We start from the raw sequence: 18,491 nt of genomic DNA, 5'->3' as shown, positions 1-18,491 counted from the left end.
GTGGTAGAGTGCTAGCCTTGAGCCGAAGAGCTGAGGGACAGCGCTCAGGCCTAGAGTTCAAGCCCCATGACCAAAAAAAAAGGGGGCGGGGAGAGGCCCCTTACCTATTCCATAGGTAAAGCTTTAGATTAGATTGCATGTGTCAGTGGAGCTGAATAATTTTCAAGCAACAGCTCTAGTAATAAGAATATTCAGCTGTTGCAACTATAAGAATCTCTGTTGCAGCTATTCAGCTCTGTTGAGAGTGAAAATAGCCAGAACCCATGAGCTTTGACTGTGTTATAGTCAAACAATATGGACATGAAATTCAAATTTCATATTATTTTTACTATTAGGAAAAATTGCTCTTCATTTTTCTCAGCTTTTTTTTTTTTTTCAGTCGTGGGGCCTGAACTCTGGGCCTGGGCACTGTCCCTCAGCTCTTCAGCTCAAGGCTAGTGCTCTATCACTAGAGCCACAGTGCCACTTCTTCCGGCCTTTTCTGCTTATGGTGCTGAGGAATCAAACCCAGGGCCTCATGCATGCAAGGCAAGCACTCTACCACTGAGCCACCTTCCCAGCCCCTTTCTCAGCTATTTTAAAGGTCAAAAATATTCTTGGCTTAACCATCTACAAAACTGTAAATCTACAATAAGACCCATTTTATTTTATTTATTTTTTTAAACTTTTTTATTATTTTTATCTTTAAGTAGTTGTACAAAGAAGTTCCCATTCTATGAAACAGTATACGAATACAAGGTGAATAAGACCCATTTTAAATATAGATCTTAGGTAGAGCTATAAGACTGTGCTAGCCAGGTACTGGGTGGCTCACGCTTGTAATCCTAGCTACTCAAGAGGCTGAGATCTGAGGATCACAGTTCAAAGCCAGCCCGGGCAGGAAACTCTGTGAGACTTTTACTCCAGTAAACCACTCGAAAACCAGAAGTGGTGCTGTGGCTCAAGCGGTAGAGTTCTCGCCTTGAGCTGAAGAGTGCAGGGAAAGCGCTCAGGCTCAGAGTTCAAGTCCCATGACCGACCAAAAAAAAAAAATCTGTGCTAGTTGTGAGCTCGATATAGTTAGCTAACTCTGGACTTCAATAGTAGGGGCTATTCATTAAACAAATTAGGGTTTTTTTGCTTTTTATATTTTGTGCTGGGCCCAGGTTGGACTTCAATAGTAAGGGCTGTTTGTGAAACGAATTAGGGTTTTATGCTTTTTAACTTTTGTTTCAGAACCAGGATGGCAACTCAGTGCCTTATGCTCTGTTTTAACTTTGCACTCACAACTAAAGCTCTACCACTTGAGCCATCCCTCTGATTAATTAGAGATAGAATCTCTCAGCCTTGTTTGCCCAGGTTAGCTAGAACCATGATCCTTGGATCTCAGCCTCCTCAATATCTAGGATTACAGGCATGAGCCATTCGTGCCTTGTTATATTTTGTTTTTTAAGCAATGAACAATTTATTATTTTTTAAAAGCAGGAGAAATATGGTCGAATTAGCATTTTCTCCAGTTTATCCTGGTGGCAATCTTATCTTTCATGTGATTTTTCCATATTATAATAGTAATATTTCTCCTTCAAGAGAAGTAGAGAAGGGAAAGACTTCTCTACTGTGGAATGAGGCATTGAGGGATTATGCAAGGGTACTATCCATGGAAATAAGTAAGGAAACTGATAGAAAAGAAGTTAGGGAAGACAACACAAATTTTTTTTTAGGAAGGAGGGAAGGACAAATGAACATAACTGAGTGATTGAGAAAATAAGAGGATAAATGAGAAAGTCATTGGTAGGTTGAGGAAAAGTTGTGAGTTTGGTTTCTCAAAGAGTAGAGTGATGGTAGTGCAATCAGGTAATAATTGCTGTTAGAAATGTGGGACTAGAGTAACACAAAGCCAGACTCTAAAAAAGTAGCTTTCTTTATTTTTATTATGTTTAAATAGTTGTGAGTTTTAATTTGTGAGTACAAGACACGTTGATCAATGTTACTTCTTCAATTGTTCCTCCTCTTTTATTGTTCTCCCACATCCAACCCTACCCATTAACCTTAGTACCTGGTTCCATGCTCAGATATGTACATTGAATATTATAACCAAATATGTAAGAGATAAGATGGAAGGAGTGCACAATGATATTATTAGCTCAAGGGAGAAAGGAATTTCAAGAAGGGTTCAGTGGAAAACATTGTTAGATGTTACCAAAATGCCAAGGAAATTAAGAATTGATAAAAGGCCAACATATTTGATTAACTTTTTTGTTGAAATTCTTCAAAATGGTGGTGGTAGTGGATCCAGGTTACACTGAATTAAGAAGGTATGCATTGTTCAGTTGGCATTTAAAAGAAGGCAGTATTAAAAGAAGGGTTTTCAACATAAGGGAGCTCTGTGCATGACGGAAGGTATGGTAGGAGCCTGGAGTTCAGGAGCAGAGGCAGTAGAGAGGTCACTATTCATGGAAAGTTAGGGAGATTTTAGAAGACAATTAAATGTCTGTGGTTTTGGTGAAGTTTTCATTAGAATACTGGGAAATAATATATTCCTCTGAAGCTTGGAGACTAGCTGAAGCAAAACCGAGATGAAGGGCTGGGAAGGTGGCTCAGTGGTAGAGCGCTTGCCTTGCATGCATGAGGTCCTGGGTTCGATTCCTCAGCACCACGTAAGCAGAAAAAATAAGCCAGAAGTGGTGCTATGGCTCAAGTGGTAGCACATTAGCCTTGAGCTGAAGAACTGAGGGACAGCGCCCAGGCCCAGAGTTCAGGCCCCACGACCGGATCACCCCCCCCCCCAAAAAAAAAAAAACCTGAGATCAAGGGAGGAGAATTATGTAGCAAAGTAGAATACCATGCCATATACAAACAAACAGTAGACCTGAGGAATCCTTGAACAAAGTGTACAGTGTTAGACTATCAGTAAGGACTAGTGGGCCTTTCTTATCAGGAAAAAGTTTCCAGTTTATAAAAACAGCATATATACTTAAATAGAGAACATAGATATATAGTAATGTTAATTAAACGACTATTCTGAGTTGAAATAAAATTTATGCCACAAAATGGATAGATGGAGTTCATCAATATTTCTTAGCAAAACATTCCCTGTTGCAGTGATTTCCTTCTAATTAAGCAAAGCTTACCAAAGAAGCTAATAAAGAAAACTTTTATTTAAATATATTGATTTAGTCTGGTGTGGTAATGTACTTCTGTAATCCTAGTACTTGAGTTAGGAGGATAACGAGTTTGAGGCCAGTGTGTGCTACATTGCGAGACCTTGTCTTAAAAATAAAAAGCTAGGTGCTGAGAACGTGGCTCAGTGTAGAGTGCTTGTCTTGCATGCATGAGGCCCTGGGTTCAATTCCTCAGCACCACATAAACAGAAAAAGCCGGAAGTGGCGCTGTGGCTCAAGTGGTAGAGCGCTAGCCTTGAGCCGAAGAGCTGAGGGACAGCACCCAGAGTTCAGCCCCCACGACCGACAAAAAAAAAAAAAAAATGGGATGAATTTGATAAAAGCACATTACATATGCATGTTATAAAAATCAGAATGAAACCCATTTGTACAATTTATGCTAATAAAATTTTAAACCCTGTGTCTTGAAATTATAGGCACAAGAAGAAATTGCCAGACTTCGGCGAGAAATGATGAAAACCTGTAAATCTCCTAAATCAACAACAGCTCATGCTATTCTTCGACGAGTGGAAACGGAGAGAGATGTAGCCTTTACTGATTTAAGAAGAATGACTACAGAGAGAGATAGTCTGAGGGAAAGGCTAAAGGTATGAAAGAATTTTATCTGTCACACCTTTTTTTTTAATGTGAAACATGCTGCCATGACACTGAAAGAACTGTATTTTGTTTTTCTTTAAATAGATTGCTCAAGAAACAGCATTTAATGAGAAGGCTCACTTGGAACAAAGGATAGAGGAGCTGGAGTGTACAGTTCATAACGTAAACATCACTTTTGGCTATAAACTCTCAATAACTTTTTCTCCCCTTTTTCTGTATTCAGAGAAATTCATTTTTCTATGATAGTGTTTTTATTCTTAAAACATTTAAGATGGCATTTATGCTTAATATTTCCTTCGAAAATGTAAGGTTTTTTGTGTGTTAGGTTGTGAAGTGTGTTCTTTTCTAGAAACCATTAAGATGATTCTCAGGGAGGGCTATTTTTTTAATTATTAATTTTTTTTGGTCAGTCGTAGGGTTTGAATTCTGGGTTTGGGCACTGTTCCTGAGCTCTTCAGCTCAAGGCAGATATTCTACTACTTGAGCCACAGCACCACTTCTGGTTTTCTGGTGGTTATTTGGAGATAAGAATCTCATGGACTTTCCTGCCTGGGCTGGCTTTGAACCACAATCCTCAGATCTCAGCCTCCGGAGAAGCTAGGATTACAGGTGTGAGCCACCAGCACCTGGCAAATTTTTAAAATTTTATTGCAAAGGTCATGTCCAGAGGGGTTGCAGTTATATAAGTCAGGTAATGAGTACATTTCCTTTTTCCCGCCTGCCTGCCTGCCTGCCTGCCTGCCTGCCTGCCTGCCTGCCTGCCTTCCTTCCTTCCTTCCTTCCTTCCTTCCTTCCTTCCTTCCTTCCTTCCTTCCTTCTTTCCTTCCTTCCTTCCTTCCTTCCTTCCTTCCTTCCTTCCTTCCTTCCTTCCTTCCTTCCTTCCTTCCTTCCTTCCTTCCTTCTCCATTCCACTCTTCTCTTTCCCCTTCCTCATTCTTTTATTTGTCTTTTTCTCTTTGAAACTGACTATCTCTCTATAGCCCGGGTTACTTGAGATCTTGCCTTAACCTGTTTGCTGGGATTATCAGCATGTATCATGCAACACCTGATTCTTCTTTAATTAAAAAAAGTTTTGTTTTAGTCCTGGGGCTTGAACTCAGGGACAAAATGCTGTCCCTGAGCATTTTTGCTCAAGACAAGTACTTTTCCACTTGAACCATAAATCTACTTCCAGCTTAAAAAAAATAGTTTAGGGCTGGGAAGGTGGCTCAGTGGTAGAGCGCTTGCCTTGCATGCATGAGGCCCTGGGTTCGATTCCTCAGCACCACATAAGCAAAAAGCAAAAAGCTGGAAGTGACGCTGTGGCTCAAGTGGTAGAGCATTAGCCTTGGGCTGAAGAGCTGAGGGACAGGACCCAGACCCAGAGTTCAGGCCCATGACCGGACCAAAAAAAGAAAAAGTTTATTGGTGATAAGAGTCTAAGGGATTTTCCTGCCACATATGACTTCAAACCAGGTCTTCAGATCCTAACCTCCTGAGTAGCTAGGATTAGGATTACTGGGGGCCACTGGTGCCTGGCCCTTTAATATATTTTTTATTTGTTTATTTAAATTTTTTATTGAGATTAATAATTACATAAATTTCATAGTATGTAGGATAGTGGTACTTAGTTAAAGTCACAAGCTCTTTAATATTTTTAAAGTAACTTTCACCTCCCTATTTTGTTAAAGGTGATATTGCCAAATACGAAGATACCAAACATTTGAGATTCCATGAGAATATATATATATATATATATTATATATGTGTGTGTATATATATTCATATATATATACACACACATATATATTTTTTGGCGGGGGGGTCCAGTTGTGGGACCTGAACTCTGGGCCCGGGCGCTGTCCCTCAGCTCTTCAGCTCAAGGCTAGTGCTTTACCATTTGAGCCACACCGCCACTTTTGGCTTTTTTCTTTTTGCTTATGTGGTGCTGAGGAATCGAACCCAGGGCCTCATGCATGCAAGGCAAGTGCTCTACCACTGAGCCACCTTCCCAGCCCCCATGAATATATATTTGAGATGTTATGACTATATAAATAGAATCAAGAGAATTTTGTTTCCTGTTGTCAGGTTGAATTACATGGACTTATAAACCTATTTATTGTATTTAGTTATAAGTGAAAAATGATAGAAGAAAACCAATTATTTTTATAATTCTACTTTATGTATAACTTATTAATGTTTGATAACAAGAAATCATTTGCAAATAGAATATTGTATATATAAATACTCAAAATGAACCAGAATGAAAAATGTAGACAAATATACTATTATAAACCTTTAGAAAAGCTGTGCAATAGCTTATTTTTGTCTCTATTCTGTTCTTACCCTTATTCTTGCATCCTCCTGCATCATTCATGTCTAACTTGATCATCTCGTTATTCACAATTTGCCAGAAACCACAGTTTGTACAGAGGGAATGTGTCTCTGAAGAAAGACTACTGAGGCTTTTTTAGTGATGGCAGTAACCTACCTTGTCATTCTACTTGTGTAGCTTGATGATGAACGTATGGAGCAAATGTCAAATATGACTTTGATGAAGGAAACCATAACCACTGTGGAAAAAGAAATGAAATCACTAGCAAGAAAAGCAATGGACACTGAAAGTGAACTTGGAAGACAAAAAGCAGAGAATAATTCTTTGAGGTAAACTAAATTACCGATAAATAACTAAGTTTACTGTAAGTTGTAGTTTTGCTTTTTGTAGTATTTTATTATTTGTTTTATTTCTGAGAGAATTATTAAGGAGTAGTTGTAGAAACTTCAACATATGAAATAGTTCCCCCAAGATTAATAATAGACTGGCAAGGACACAATTAAGAAGTCATGATGCTAGATGACTAGTAATCTTTAGTAATCTTAATCTTATATTTGCAGATCAAATTTAACTGAAATAGCTTTCTTTTTTTTTTTTGTGACAGCATTTTATGTAGCTCAAACTGACATTGTGCTCATAATCTTTAACTTCCTGAGTGTTGGGATTATAACCTTGAGTCATCACATCTGGCTTGAAATACTCCCCCCCCTCCCAGAAACTGGGGCTGGAACTCAGGGCTTAGGCACTGTCCCTTAGCTTTTCTCTCTCTCTCTCTCTCTTTCTCTCTCTGTCTCTCTCTCTTTCACAAGGCTAGTGATCTATTATTTGAGCCAGCTTTTTGGTGGTTAGTTGGAGATAAATGTCACATAGACTTTCCTGTCCAGGATAGCTTTGAACCTTGATCCTCAGATCTCAGTCTTCTAGTTAGGATTATACCAGTACTCAGCCTGAAATACCTTGTATAAGGTCCTTTGGTGTACTGAACACATTAATTTTGGTATTTGTTTAATTTACTTTTTGTAACTGTACATTTTGCTGTAGAATATGAACAGAATAAGCAAGCACAACACACAATTTTGACAATGGCTCAGAAAAAAGGGTGGGTTAGAACATAATGAAAAGTCATAACAAAGAAATAGGAGCATATTACAGAACTCCTATTAATTGAATACTAAGTACATTGCTTAGCTCTTACATACTGGTATGGTAGCAGGAAACTATCAAATCAGTCTATACCTTGTAAGTATGAAGAATGTGTTTGAAAGCATCTGCTACTATTTTTACTCTTATTATCCATTGATGCAAAAAACAAAAGGTTCTACCAATTCAGTATGGTTATATTTCAATATATCTGTGAAAATTGGAGGGTGTTCATTCATGTATGAAATGGATTATTAAATGTACAAGTGTTTGGCTGTATATGAATTCCCAGTCGCTATCTGTCCAAGACCTGTAGTGTATAGGTTGGAATCACTTGTTGGGATAGATAATACTCAAATTTTGCTTTACCTAAAAGAAAAATTCTTGCTTATACAAATATTGTAAGCTGAGATAAAATGAAAGTTATAAAGCAACACAACAACAATTTAAAAAACCTTAAGAAAAGTTTGAAAAAAAATCACTCATGATCCCAGGGAAAAATAATAATATAGAGCTGTTTCCAACCATAAATTTATCATGTTTGTTACATAAGCTTTCCGAGCTTATATTTCTGAGCTAAGATTATAAATATGTATAGTTTTATATGTTTTATATTTATAGTTAATTATATATTATAAGCATTTCCTCATGTCATTGGAAGAATTTTAGTAGCACCATTGAAAGCACTTTAGTTTATAATTTTTTTTAGTATATTATTTATTATAATGTTCTTAATAGATGTATAATGATTTGGAGATTCTTAAATATAAACTTAATCATTTAAGGTACAATTGACATACATAGTAAAAATTCACCTATTTGTGTGTTGATTTTTTGGTAAGTATTGACACTTATACATGCCTTATAGCTATTACCACAGTCAAAATAGTATCTTCATTCTGAACTCTCATTCTACTCATGATTTTCAGTGATCTCACTCATCTACCAATCAACTGTTGTAATTTGATTTCTGCCATAACAATTTGTTCAGGTTTCCTAAAATCTTTAAAGAAACAATATGCCAGACTGCTTTTGTTCAACATATTGAGATTCCTGTTGTCACATGTAAATAACTCATTTTTGCTATAACTGACTAATGCTTCCATTGTATAGCTATACACATAACATTTAGATTGTTTCTAGTTTGGAGCTATAACAAATAAAGTTGCTAGAACATTCCTGTGTAAGTCTGTATGTGGACATATGCTTTTCTTTCTTTTGGATTCACAGGAATAAAATGTCTAATTCATATGATATACATTCCACTTTTGGAGAAACCAATAAACTGTTTTTCTATGTGACTGTTCTATTTTGTTTTATATTTGCACCAGCAGTGTGAGTTACTCAATAATTACATATCCTCACTAACATTTAGTATGTATACTAACATTTAGGTATACATTATGGTTTTAATTTGCCCTTTTCCTAATGGCTAATAATTTTGGACATATATTCATGTGTTTCTTTGTCATATATGCATCTTTGGTGATATATCTGAATACATATCATATTATTGAATTACATATCACGTTGTATAAGATTTTGTAATTTAAATTCTGTCAGATATTTGTTTTTGGTATTTTTTCCAGTCCATGGCTTGCATATACAAATGCACATAACAAATATGTGCATATTTTCTTGACAGCATTTTTATTGGCTTTTATTTATGTTATTTTTGTTGTTATTATTATAGGTGATATATCGAGTGGTTACAGTTACATAAGTCAGTAAAGAGTACATTTCTTTTTGGACAATGTCACTCTTTCCCTTGTTCCCTCCCAATTTTTCCCTCTGTCCCCATCTACAGTTAAATAGTTTATTTTCAACATAGTATCTAGTGAGTACTACTGCTGCATTTGTTCACCCCTTGTCCCTCCATTTCTGTGCTCCCCTTTCCCTCCCAAAGACAAGACAAAAAGAAAACAAAAACAGTAAGAAAGAAAAATCTTGTTTCCATTTCTTGGAGTTCATTTCAATAAACATTATGTTATGTGATCACATGTACCTATGCATTGTGCCTTTGTGTTCCTCTCCTAAGAACATCTTCCTTTGGTTTCATGAGTGTGTGAATGCCTACAGTCTTGTATAATTTATCATGTCCCAATGTATTTTAAATCTAGTTTCTGCATGTAAGAGAAAACATGTGCCATTGGTCCTGAGCTTGGCTTACCTCATTTAACATGATTTTTTCTAGGGCCATCTATTTCCCTGTAAATGACATAATATTCTTTGTAATGGCTGTGTTAAATTCCATTGTGTATAGTTATCACATTTTTTGGATCCACTCATCTATTTGGGCTGTTTCCACAACTTGGCTATTGTGAATAATGCAGCAATGAACATGGATGTGCATGGATGTGCAAATGTCTTTATGGTATCCTGGATTGTGACATTCTGGGTAGATACCTATGAGTGGTATAGTTGGGTTGTAGGGAAGACTTAAGTTTAGTTTTTTGAGAAACCTCCAGACTGCTGTCCAGAGTGGTTGTGCTAGTTTAGATTCCCACCAATAGGGTGGGAATACAATAGGGTTCCTTTTTCTCCGATCCCTGCCAACATTTGTTGTTTGAAATAAAAATATTGGCCAATCTAACTGAGGTGAGATGGAATCTCAGGGTTGTTTTGATTTGCATTTCCTTTATGGCCAAGGATGGTGAGCATTTCTTTTAAGTGTTTCTTTGCCATTCTTACCTCTTCTCAAAAGTCTTTCCTTAGTTCCTTTGCCTATTTAATGATTGGTTTATTAGCTTTGGGAGGGGTTACTTTCTTGAGCTCTTTGTATAATTTGGATATCTGGCCTTTGTCAGATGCATTGCTGGTAAAATCTCTCAGTCTGTTGACTGTCTTTCTAGGTTAGTACCTGTGTCCTTTGCTGTGAAGAAACTTTTTATTTTGATGTAATCCCATTTGTCAAGTCTCTCTCATATCTGGTGTTCCCCTGGGAATCTTCAAAGTTCTAGTGTTTCTCCTACTCCCTCTTGCAGTAATTTCAAAGTTTCAGGTCTGACATTGAGGTTTTTGATCTACTTTGAATTGATTCTTGTACATTGTGACAAACAGGCATCTACTTTTAGTTTTTTCTGCATATGGGTGCCCAGTTTTCCCAATACCAATTATTGAAGAGGCTATCTTTTTCCCACTGTATATCTTTGACTTCTTTATCAAATATCAGATAACTGTAAGCATATGGTACATACCTAGGGGTTTCCTAGTTTGTTCCATTGATTTTAGGGTCTATTTTTTGTTAATACTAAGCTGTTTTTATTATTATAGCTCTATAGTAGAGCTTGAGGTCTGAGATTATGATACCACAAGCATTGCTTTTTTTTTTTTTTTTTGCCTAGAATTGCTTTGGTTATTCTAGGTCTTTTATTGTTCCATATGAATTTTTGCATTGTTTTATCTATCTCAGTAAAGACCTTCATTAGGACTTAGTTGGGATTGAATTAAATTTTTAGGTCATTTTGGCATCATGGCAATTTTTACAAAGCAAATATTTTAAGTTATTGATTTTAATGAATTTACATTTAGTGTTTGTGTTCTTAGGAAAAGCCTGTAAAGACCGAGGTCACTAAGTTTTCTCTTCTGTAGTTTTGTCGCTTTAGCTCTCACAATTAGATACAGGATCCATTTGAAGCTAATTTTTGTATAATACTTTTTGTCTAATACTTTTTTCATATTGTTCTCCCATTGTTCTAACAGTATTTGTTGAAGACTTTCTTTTCTTCATTGACTTGGTTCTTGCTTTGATAGGTCACTTGTCCATATTAAACAATCTCTTCCTCTTTGTCTTTTTCTCCCTCCATCCCTCTTCCTTCCTCTTCCTTCTTCTCCCTCTTGCTTTCCTTTCACTTATTCTGTCATTTGAACCTGGGACCTCATACTGGCTAGGCAGATGCTCTACCATTTGAATCATACCTCTAAGCCCTTTTTGCTTTAGTTATTTCAAATAACTTGAGTGTCTATCTAGTCTGGCCTGGATCATAGTCATCTTAGGTAGCACTTGCAACCTAGTTAGGATGATTGGCATATGCCATTATACTCACTTATAGGTTGAGGTGGGATTTTGCTAATTTTTTGCCCATACTAACTTGGAAGTACAGTCCTCCTGATGTCTTCCTCAAGATTACAGATATAAGCCACCATGCCCAGCCCTTTTTTTCCTGTTTATTTTTAGTTGTGACAAAATGCATAAAACATGAAATCTACCTTGTTAAAAATTTGTATAAAAATTTGTTTAAAATTTTGTTTGCTAGGCAGGATGAGTCGCATCTGTAATCCTAGCTATTTGAGATTCCGAAATTGAGATGATTGAGGTTCCAAACCAGCAATAGTGAGACCTCCTCTCAACAACAACAAAAAAAAACTGTGGCAGTGTGCATTTGTCATTTCAGCTAAATGGTACATAAAGTAGGAGAGCTGCAGTTTAGGCTGTCCCCTCAAAGAAAAGTCAATTCCCTACTAGAAAGTAAATAAAGCAAAAAGGACTTGGGTTGATGCTGAAGTGTTAAGAGTCCCTGGCCAATAGACAAGGCGAGTTAAAATACCCCCACCCCCATAAAAAAGTGGTGTCATCAGATCTGGAAAATTTTCATCAGGTGTACCTAAATCTATATCCATTAACAGCACTCCTAACTTCCCATTCCTCCAGCCACTAGCAACCACCAGTTTTCTATTTGTGTTTATCTCTTGTAAGCTGTGTACTATACAGTATATATTCTTCTGTGATTATCTTATTTCATTTAGCATAATGTTCTCAAGGTACATCCCTATTGTGGCAAGTGAAGAATTCCTTTTTAAGGCTGAATAATGTCTTGTTGAATGGTATGCCACATTTTCTTCATCTGTTCACTTGTTGATAGAGCGATTGTTTTAACCAATTGTGAATAATACTGCAGTGAACGTGAGCCTGTAGATATCTCTTTAAGATCCTGATGTCTATTCTTTTGTATAAATACCCTAGGAGTGGGAATATCAAGTTGCTAGTACTGTTTTTAATTTTTAAAAAGGTTTCTTAACTTCATTGTAGTATAAGTATTGAGTAAAAATTGTTTATGTTCAAAGGTACAATATGATATTTTGATATACAAATATTGTGAAATGATTATATTGATCAACTTTGTTGAGATATTCATTGCCTCACATAGTCCTTTTTTGAATTAAGAATATTAAAATCTACTTCTTTAGAAAACTTGAAAGTATAGAACATATTTATTGTTTACTGTAGTAATTATGCAATACTTTAGGTCTCCAAAATTTTTCATATAACTATATACTATAACATCTCATTTCCCTCACTAATCCAACTTCTCAGTGACTACCCTCCCACTCTTTCTATGAGCTGCACATTTTTATATTCCATAAATGAATGATATCATGAAACATTAGTTTGTGATTGATTTATTTCACTTAATATAATGTCTTCTATGTTGTAAATAAAAATAAGTTTTTCATTGTTATTGCAAAAAATATTGCATAGCATATATACTGCAATTTCTTTTATTATTTATTATTTTGATTCATTTTGGAAAGTTTTTGTTCCTATTTTACATATGTTAGTTGTACAAAGTAGGTTCATTGTGACATTTCTATATAGGCTTATACAGTATTTTCATACTTATCCTCTCTACATGTATATTTTTTGTTTTTGTGATAATACAGCCGGGGCTTTGTCATTTAGCTTTTTCACTCAGGGTTGGCACTCTACTACTTGAGCCACAGCTCTACTTCCTGTCTTTTTGCTGGTTAATTAGGGATAAGAGTCATGTAGAATTTTACTGCCCAGGCTGGCTTCGAACTACAATCCTCAAATCTCAGCTTCCTGAGTAGCTGAAATTATAGGTATTAGCCACTGGTGCCTGGCTCGTTCTTTAATTTTTTGAGTTCTGTATTTTCTGCATATTAATACCTTTCAGATAAATAGCTGGCGAGTTTTCTTTTATTCTGTTGGTCCTCCTCCCCCCCCCCCCCCATCGCTTTCTCTTTCTCCCTCCTTTTCTCCTTACCTCCTTTTCTTCTTCTTTCTTGTGTACATTGGAGATGGAACTCAGGGATCATATTTACTAGGCAGGCATTCTACCATATGAACCACTCTACCAGTCCCTTTTTGTATTGGTTTATTTTGGCATAAAGTTTTGTTTTATACTTGGTCTGTCTCCATCATCCACAAGTTTATTCTGTTCAGTCCCCATGTGTTTGTACAGGGTTTTAATTGAACACATTAGTTTATCAGTATCAATCCTTTTGTTTGTTCTCCCCCTCTTTCCCAAACCCACCCATACTCTCAAGTTACCTGGTTCCATTTTCACATTTATACATTGAATATAATAAATTATATTCCCCCATATGTCCTATTTGTCTGCCTCACTCCCTTTTCCTACCCTGGCAAAACATGTTTCAGCCTCCTAGTATTCATTTTATTAAAACTGTTGAGTTATTTGTTCAAAGGAGTTACACAATTGGAATCCTTCCTTGAGTATACCATTCTTTAGTTAGTTTGTGTGTGTGTGTGTGTGTGTGTGTGTGTGTGTGTGTGTGTATGTATGTTACCCTATGTTTTCATATATGTTTATGGTTTAGCTCTAACTTCCACACATGAGAGAAAACATGCTCCATTTGTCTCTGAGCCTGACTTACTTTCCTTAAAATATTTTCCCCCCACGTCTATCCATTTCCCGGCAAATGATAGTGTTCTTTGTGACAGAAAGAATTCCATTATGTGTGTGTGTGTGTGTGTGTGTGTGTGTGTACACATTATATATCTGTGTGTGTGTGTGTGTACACACACACACAGATATATAATGCATTTTTTTTTGGTGGTCATGGTGCTTGAACTCAGGGCCTGGATGCTGTCTCTGACCTTTTCCTACCCAAGGCTATTGCTCTACCACTTTGAGCCACAGTTCCACTTCCAGTTTTCAGGTCATTAATTAGAGATGAGTCCTGCCTGGGTTGGCGTTGAACTGTGATCTTCAGATCTCATCCTACTGAGTAGCTGGGATTATAGGCATGAGCCACCAGCACCTAGCCTATATTGCAATTTTGCTATATATGATTGCCTATAACAATATATATAGCAAAATATATATATATATATAGCAAATTTATAGCAAAATATATAGCAAAATTATATAAATATGTATAATTATATAATTCAATCATCTAATTGAATATATAATTATATATAAATATATAATTGTATTACAATATGTGTGATTATATGATTCAATTATATCTAATTAAACTATAATTATAATTATAAATTATAAGTGTACTATATAGTTTAATAATTACATTTATATACAACTATAGTAAAATAGGTCCAATTTTTTTTTTTTAAATTGTATTTTATTTTATTTGAGAACATACTGTACAGGGGGGCTACAATTACATGGGCAGGATAATGCATACATTTCTTACCAAGCATTTCAGCCTCCTCCATTGTTTACCCTTCACTTCCCTTCCCCGCCTCCCCCCTCCCCCCACCCAATTTTACCCCCCTCCCCCCACCCAATTATACCCCCCTCCCCCCCCCACACCGACATTGTAAAGCTGGTTTTGACATGACATTTTGTACTTCTCATTGTTGCAACAGGTCCACCTGAATCCTTAAACGGCTTGTTTGTCCCCATCTCCTCCACATGTTATACTGACATCAAATATAGTGAAAGTGGGGGTTACACTGTGGGGGAGGGACATACAAAGCAACAAAGAAATAATCTTATAAATGCGTTAGAAACACATGCATGAAAGAAACGAAAACATTAAAATACATATTTAAGGGTTCATTTTCCTAACATCACATTATCTGACCTTTTCCGCTTGACTCATACCTATACTAGATATTGCAAATAAGGGAAACCATGGGAAATAGGTCCAATTTTTATAGTAATTATATATTTAATTTTATAATGATAATTATATAAACACTATAAATAATATAGTACAATTATATAATTTTATAAGTAGTAAAATTCCATATATTCTAAAATTATATATAATTATATAAATATTAGTAAAATTCCATTGTATAAATAATTTATATATACATGCATTCACACAATGTATTTTATCATATATATGTGGATGTATATGATATATATCATATATATATGTGAAGGCCTTCTCCAGTGGTCTATCTCTTTCAGCTAGCCCTCACCTCTTAAAATTTCTTTTCAGTGTATTGTGTGTGGGGACACATTGAACATTAACTCTTAACAAACACCAGTCTGGTCCCAAAGGCTTCTTAAAGTTTCTCAATGCAAGATGCATTTAGTCCATCCAAAAGGATCACCAAAGTCTTAACAGTTCAAACATTGCTCAAAAATCCAAATTCTCCTTTAGGGCTCAAGCAAAGTTTTAGCATGAGCTCCATTAAAATTTAAAAAGTAGTTTTATACTTTGAAAATATATGGTGGGACAGGCACAATTTTATTCCCAAATTTTATTCCCAAATATCAAGGAAGGATCAGATCAAAGCAAGACTAAAATGTAGCCGGGCAAACATTAAATTCTGTAGCTTAATATTTGGCACCAGAGTATGCATTGGTATGATGAGAGCCTTGCTCCTGTGGCTTTACTGACTGGAGTCTACATAGCCTCTGTCTTAGGCTAGTTCCACTCACTTCTTGCAGCCTTCTTTGTAACTATCCCATGTTCTTGGTATCTCTGCTTTCCTGGGTCTTCACTGCAGCTTTGGCTTTGCTCTCAAACATTCAGGTATCACTCTCTCAGAGGTTAACTGTGGGATTTCTGACCCTGCTATACATTGCCTGGTCTTCCAGATCTACCTTTGAAATGTAAGTGGATGCTTCCATGACCTCATAAGTTTTGCATTTTGCATGCCTGAAAGAAAAACAGAAGCCGCAAAGATCTACCAGCCTGAGCAGTTGCCAGACCCACCTGGACAGCTGAACAGAGTGAAATGAACCCTAGGGAAGCAACTTTTGGAAGACCTTGTTGAAACAAAATGTCTAGGTATCTTTTCCCAAAGCAGTCTTTTACAATCCGTTTTAGACTTTTTATACCCTGGAATCTACAATGGGTGGCATCTAGACAATTCCTAATGTTCTTCAAGGCATCTTTCTGTTCTGATGCAAAGTACTTATTATTGGGCTCTTCAATAACCATTATTTCCTTGGCCCCAATTTAACACTAGGTTTTTACTATTGAAGCTGTAGGGTTTTTTGTGTTTTTTTGGGGCGGGGCGGGGGGGAGCCCGGTCGTGGGGCCAGAACTCTGGGCTTGGGCGCTGTCCCTCAGCTCTTCAGCTCAAGGCTAGGGCTCTACCACTTGAGCCACAGCGCCACTTCCGGCTTTTTTCTTTTTGCTTATGTGGTGCTGAGGAATTGAACCCAGGGCCTCACGCATGCAAGGCAAGCACTCTACCACTGAGCTACCTTCCCAGCCCTGTAGGTTTTTCAAATCCTTCCATTTTATGCTTAGGTTCCAATTCTTACTGTAAATCTGATTAAATGGCAGCCAGCAGTACTCCTGGTATTATCTGATTGTTGTTGATCCTTGAAATTTCCACAAAAATTCCAGCTTTACTCAGTCTGAGGGTTTGTACAAAATGTAGACAAGTTCTGTGTTAGAATATAACATGAATCATCTATAGTCCAATACCCAAGAGTTCTCATTCTCGTCTAGCCTCATGGGCACAGTCTTTACTATTGGCCTTCATATCAGCTTTTGGTCTGATTAACACTACAATTGCCTGTTTAGTTCTATTTTAAAAATTCAAGGGCTTATAGCCTTTATTTCCAAACCTTTCCAAACTATTTCCATAAACTGGTTCCATATATTTCTGAGCCTTACCAGCTGGGAAAAAACAATGAACCCACTTCTCAGTATCAGCTTGTGTGTGTGTGTGTGTGTGTGTGTGAGTTTGTGTGTTTGTGTTTGTAACCTGAAGGAGAAGACTTTTATTTTCAGCTCAGTTTCAGTTTCAAGGATTTCAGTTCATGGTTACTTGCCCCTACACTAAGGCCCTGTGGCAAAGCACAATATCATGGTAGGGAGAATGTAGAAGAGCAAAACTGCTCACATCATGGTAGTCAGGAAGCAAAGGGAGACAGCAGTACTTACATAACTTTGGTGTTTTTACTAGGGTTATAAATTATTAACATACCGTATTTGCAGCTTTAGATTATGTTATTGAATTTGTGTTAACTTTATGTATTTATGTGTTTTCATAATAAACTGTCATTTCAATTCGTATAGCTACCTTCTAGCATTTCTAGCATGCTAAGGTTGGTATGATAGATTCCCTTAGCTCTTTCTGAGAGACAGCTTTGCCAGGTTGGAGGGTTTTATTTTTGTTTTTGTTTTTAGTTTTGTTAAGTATTTTGAATATATTGTCCCACTATCTACTGGCATTTAAGTACCTACTAATTCAATAATAGGTCAGGTGGTAGTGGCTCACACCTATAATCCTAGGTACTCAAGAGGCTGATATCTGGAACATAGTGTTTTGAAACCAGTGTGGGCAGAAAAGTTTAGGATTCCATATCCAATTAACCAGCAAAAATGTGTCTGGAGATGTGACTCAAGACATGGAGTGCTAGTCATCCCAGTAAAAGGGCAAGATCCCGAGCTCAAACCCTTGTTCTGGTGCATGTGCACACACGCATGCATGCGTGCATGCATGCGTGTGTGTGTGCGTGCGCACACATATAGAAAAGTTTACAAATAGCCATTTGAAAGTTATCTTACATGTAGGAAACTCTTGTGGCTTTCAAAATTCTCTGTCTTTGTTTTTGATGATTTTAACATGTCCTGGAGAAGCCTTTCTTGGATTTAGCTTGATTAGGGACTTTTGAACTTCATATACCTAGATAGTTATAACTTTGTCTAGATTTGGGAAGCTTTTAGCCAGTGTTTATTTAGGTTTGACTTTCATCTCTTTATATTCCTATTATGTAAACCCATATGCTTCATTCCTTCAGTTTTTCTTCTTGGATATTTTCAGTGTTCTATCTTAGAGCTTACAGGTATTTTCTTCTGCTTCATCATGTTTTATTATTTCTGCTCTGTATTACACTTCATTTAATTCACTATATTTTTTAGGTCCATTATTCCTGGTTTATTCTTTTTAATGATTTCTGTCTCTCCGCTGAGCTTTTAGTTTTATAGTTTTCTTGATTTTATTAAGATGTCTGTTCTTACGACTTAACTTTCTTTAAACAATTTTGAGTTTCTTGTCTTGCAATTTATAGATATCCATTTCTTTGGGATCAGTTAATAGAAAATCATGTTACTTTAGTGGTGCCAAGTTTTCT

At 36.4% G+C, this 18,491-nt stretch overlaps 2 protein-coding genes across 4 annotated transcripts in view; one reads left to right on the top strand and one right to left on the bottom strand.

The window, feature by feature from the left end:
* Positions 1 to 6,302, bottom strand: part of LOC138824172 (uncharacterized protein C2orf15-like) — a 41,149-nt gene extending 34,847 nt beyond the window's left edge. Inside the window, exon 1 of the mRNA XM_070017837.1 lies at positions 6,229 to 6,302. The gene's annotated coding sequence lies outside the window, so the exon portion shown is untranslated. The remainder of the gene's footprint in view (positions 1 to 6,228) is intronic.
* Positions 1 to 8,566, top strand: part of LOC138824171 (testis-specific gene 10 protein-like) — a 39,482-nt gene extending 30,916 nt beyond the window's left edge. For 2 of the 3 annotated variants that reach the window (XM_070017835.1, XM_070017833.1), the window contains 4 exons: positions 3,578 to 3,748; positions 3,843 to 3,920; positions 6,250 to 6,401; positions 8,443 to 8,566. In XM_070017835.1, coding sequence (XP_069873936.1) covers positions 3,578 to 3,748; positions 3,843 to 3,920; positions 6,250 to 6,401; positions 8,443 to 8,551 — 510 coding nt within the window. In that variant the 3' untranslated portion in view covers positions 8,552 to 8,566. Of the gene's footprint in view, positions 1 to 3,577; positions 3,749 to 3,842; positions 3,921 to 6,249; positions 6,402 to 6,676 lie in introns of all 3 variants that reach the window. The other variant, XM_070017834.1, reaches the window with a different exon arrangement.
* The last annotated feature ends 9,925 nt before the right edge of the window (positions 8,567 to 18,491 follow it).

This window comes from Dipodomys merriami, unplaced genomic scaffold (assembly GCF_024711535.1).
Source record: "Dipodomys merriami isolate MVZ:Mamm:240054 unplaced genomic scaffold, mDipMer1.0.p SCAF_1277, whole genome shotgun sequence".
In the NCBI taxonomy this organism is placed as follows: Eukaryota; Metazoa; Chordata; class Mammalia; order Rodentia; family Heteromyidae; genus Dipodomys; species Dipodomys merriami.
This window is presented reverse-complemented; position numbering and strand designations above follow the sequence as displayed.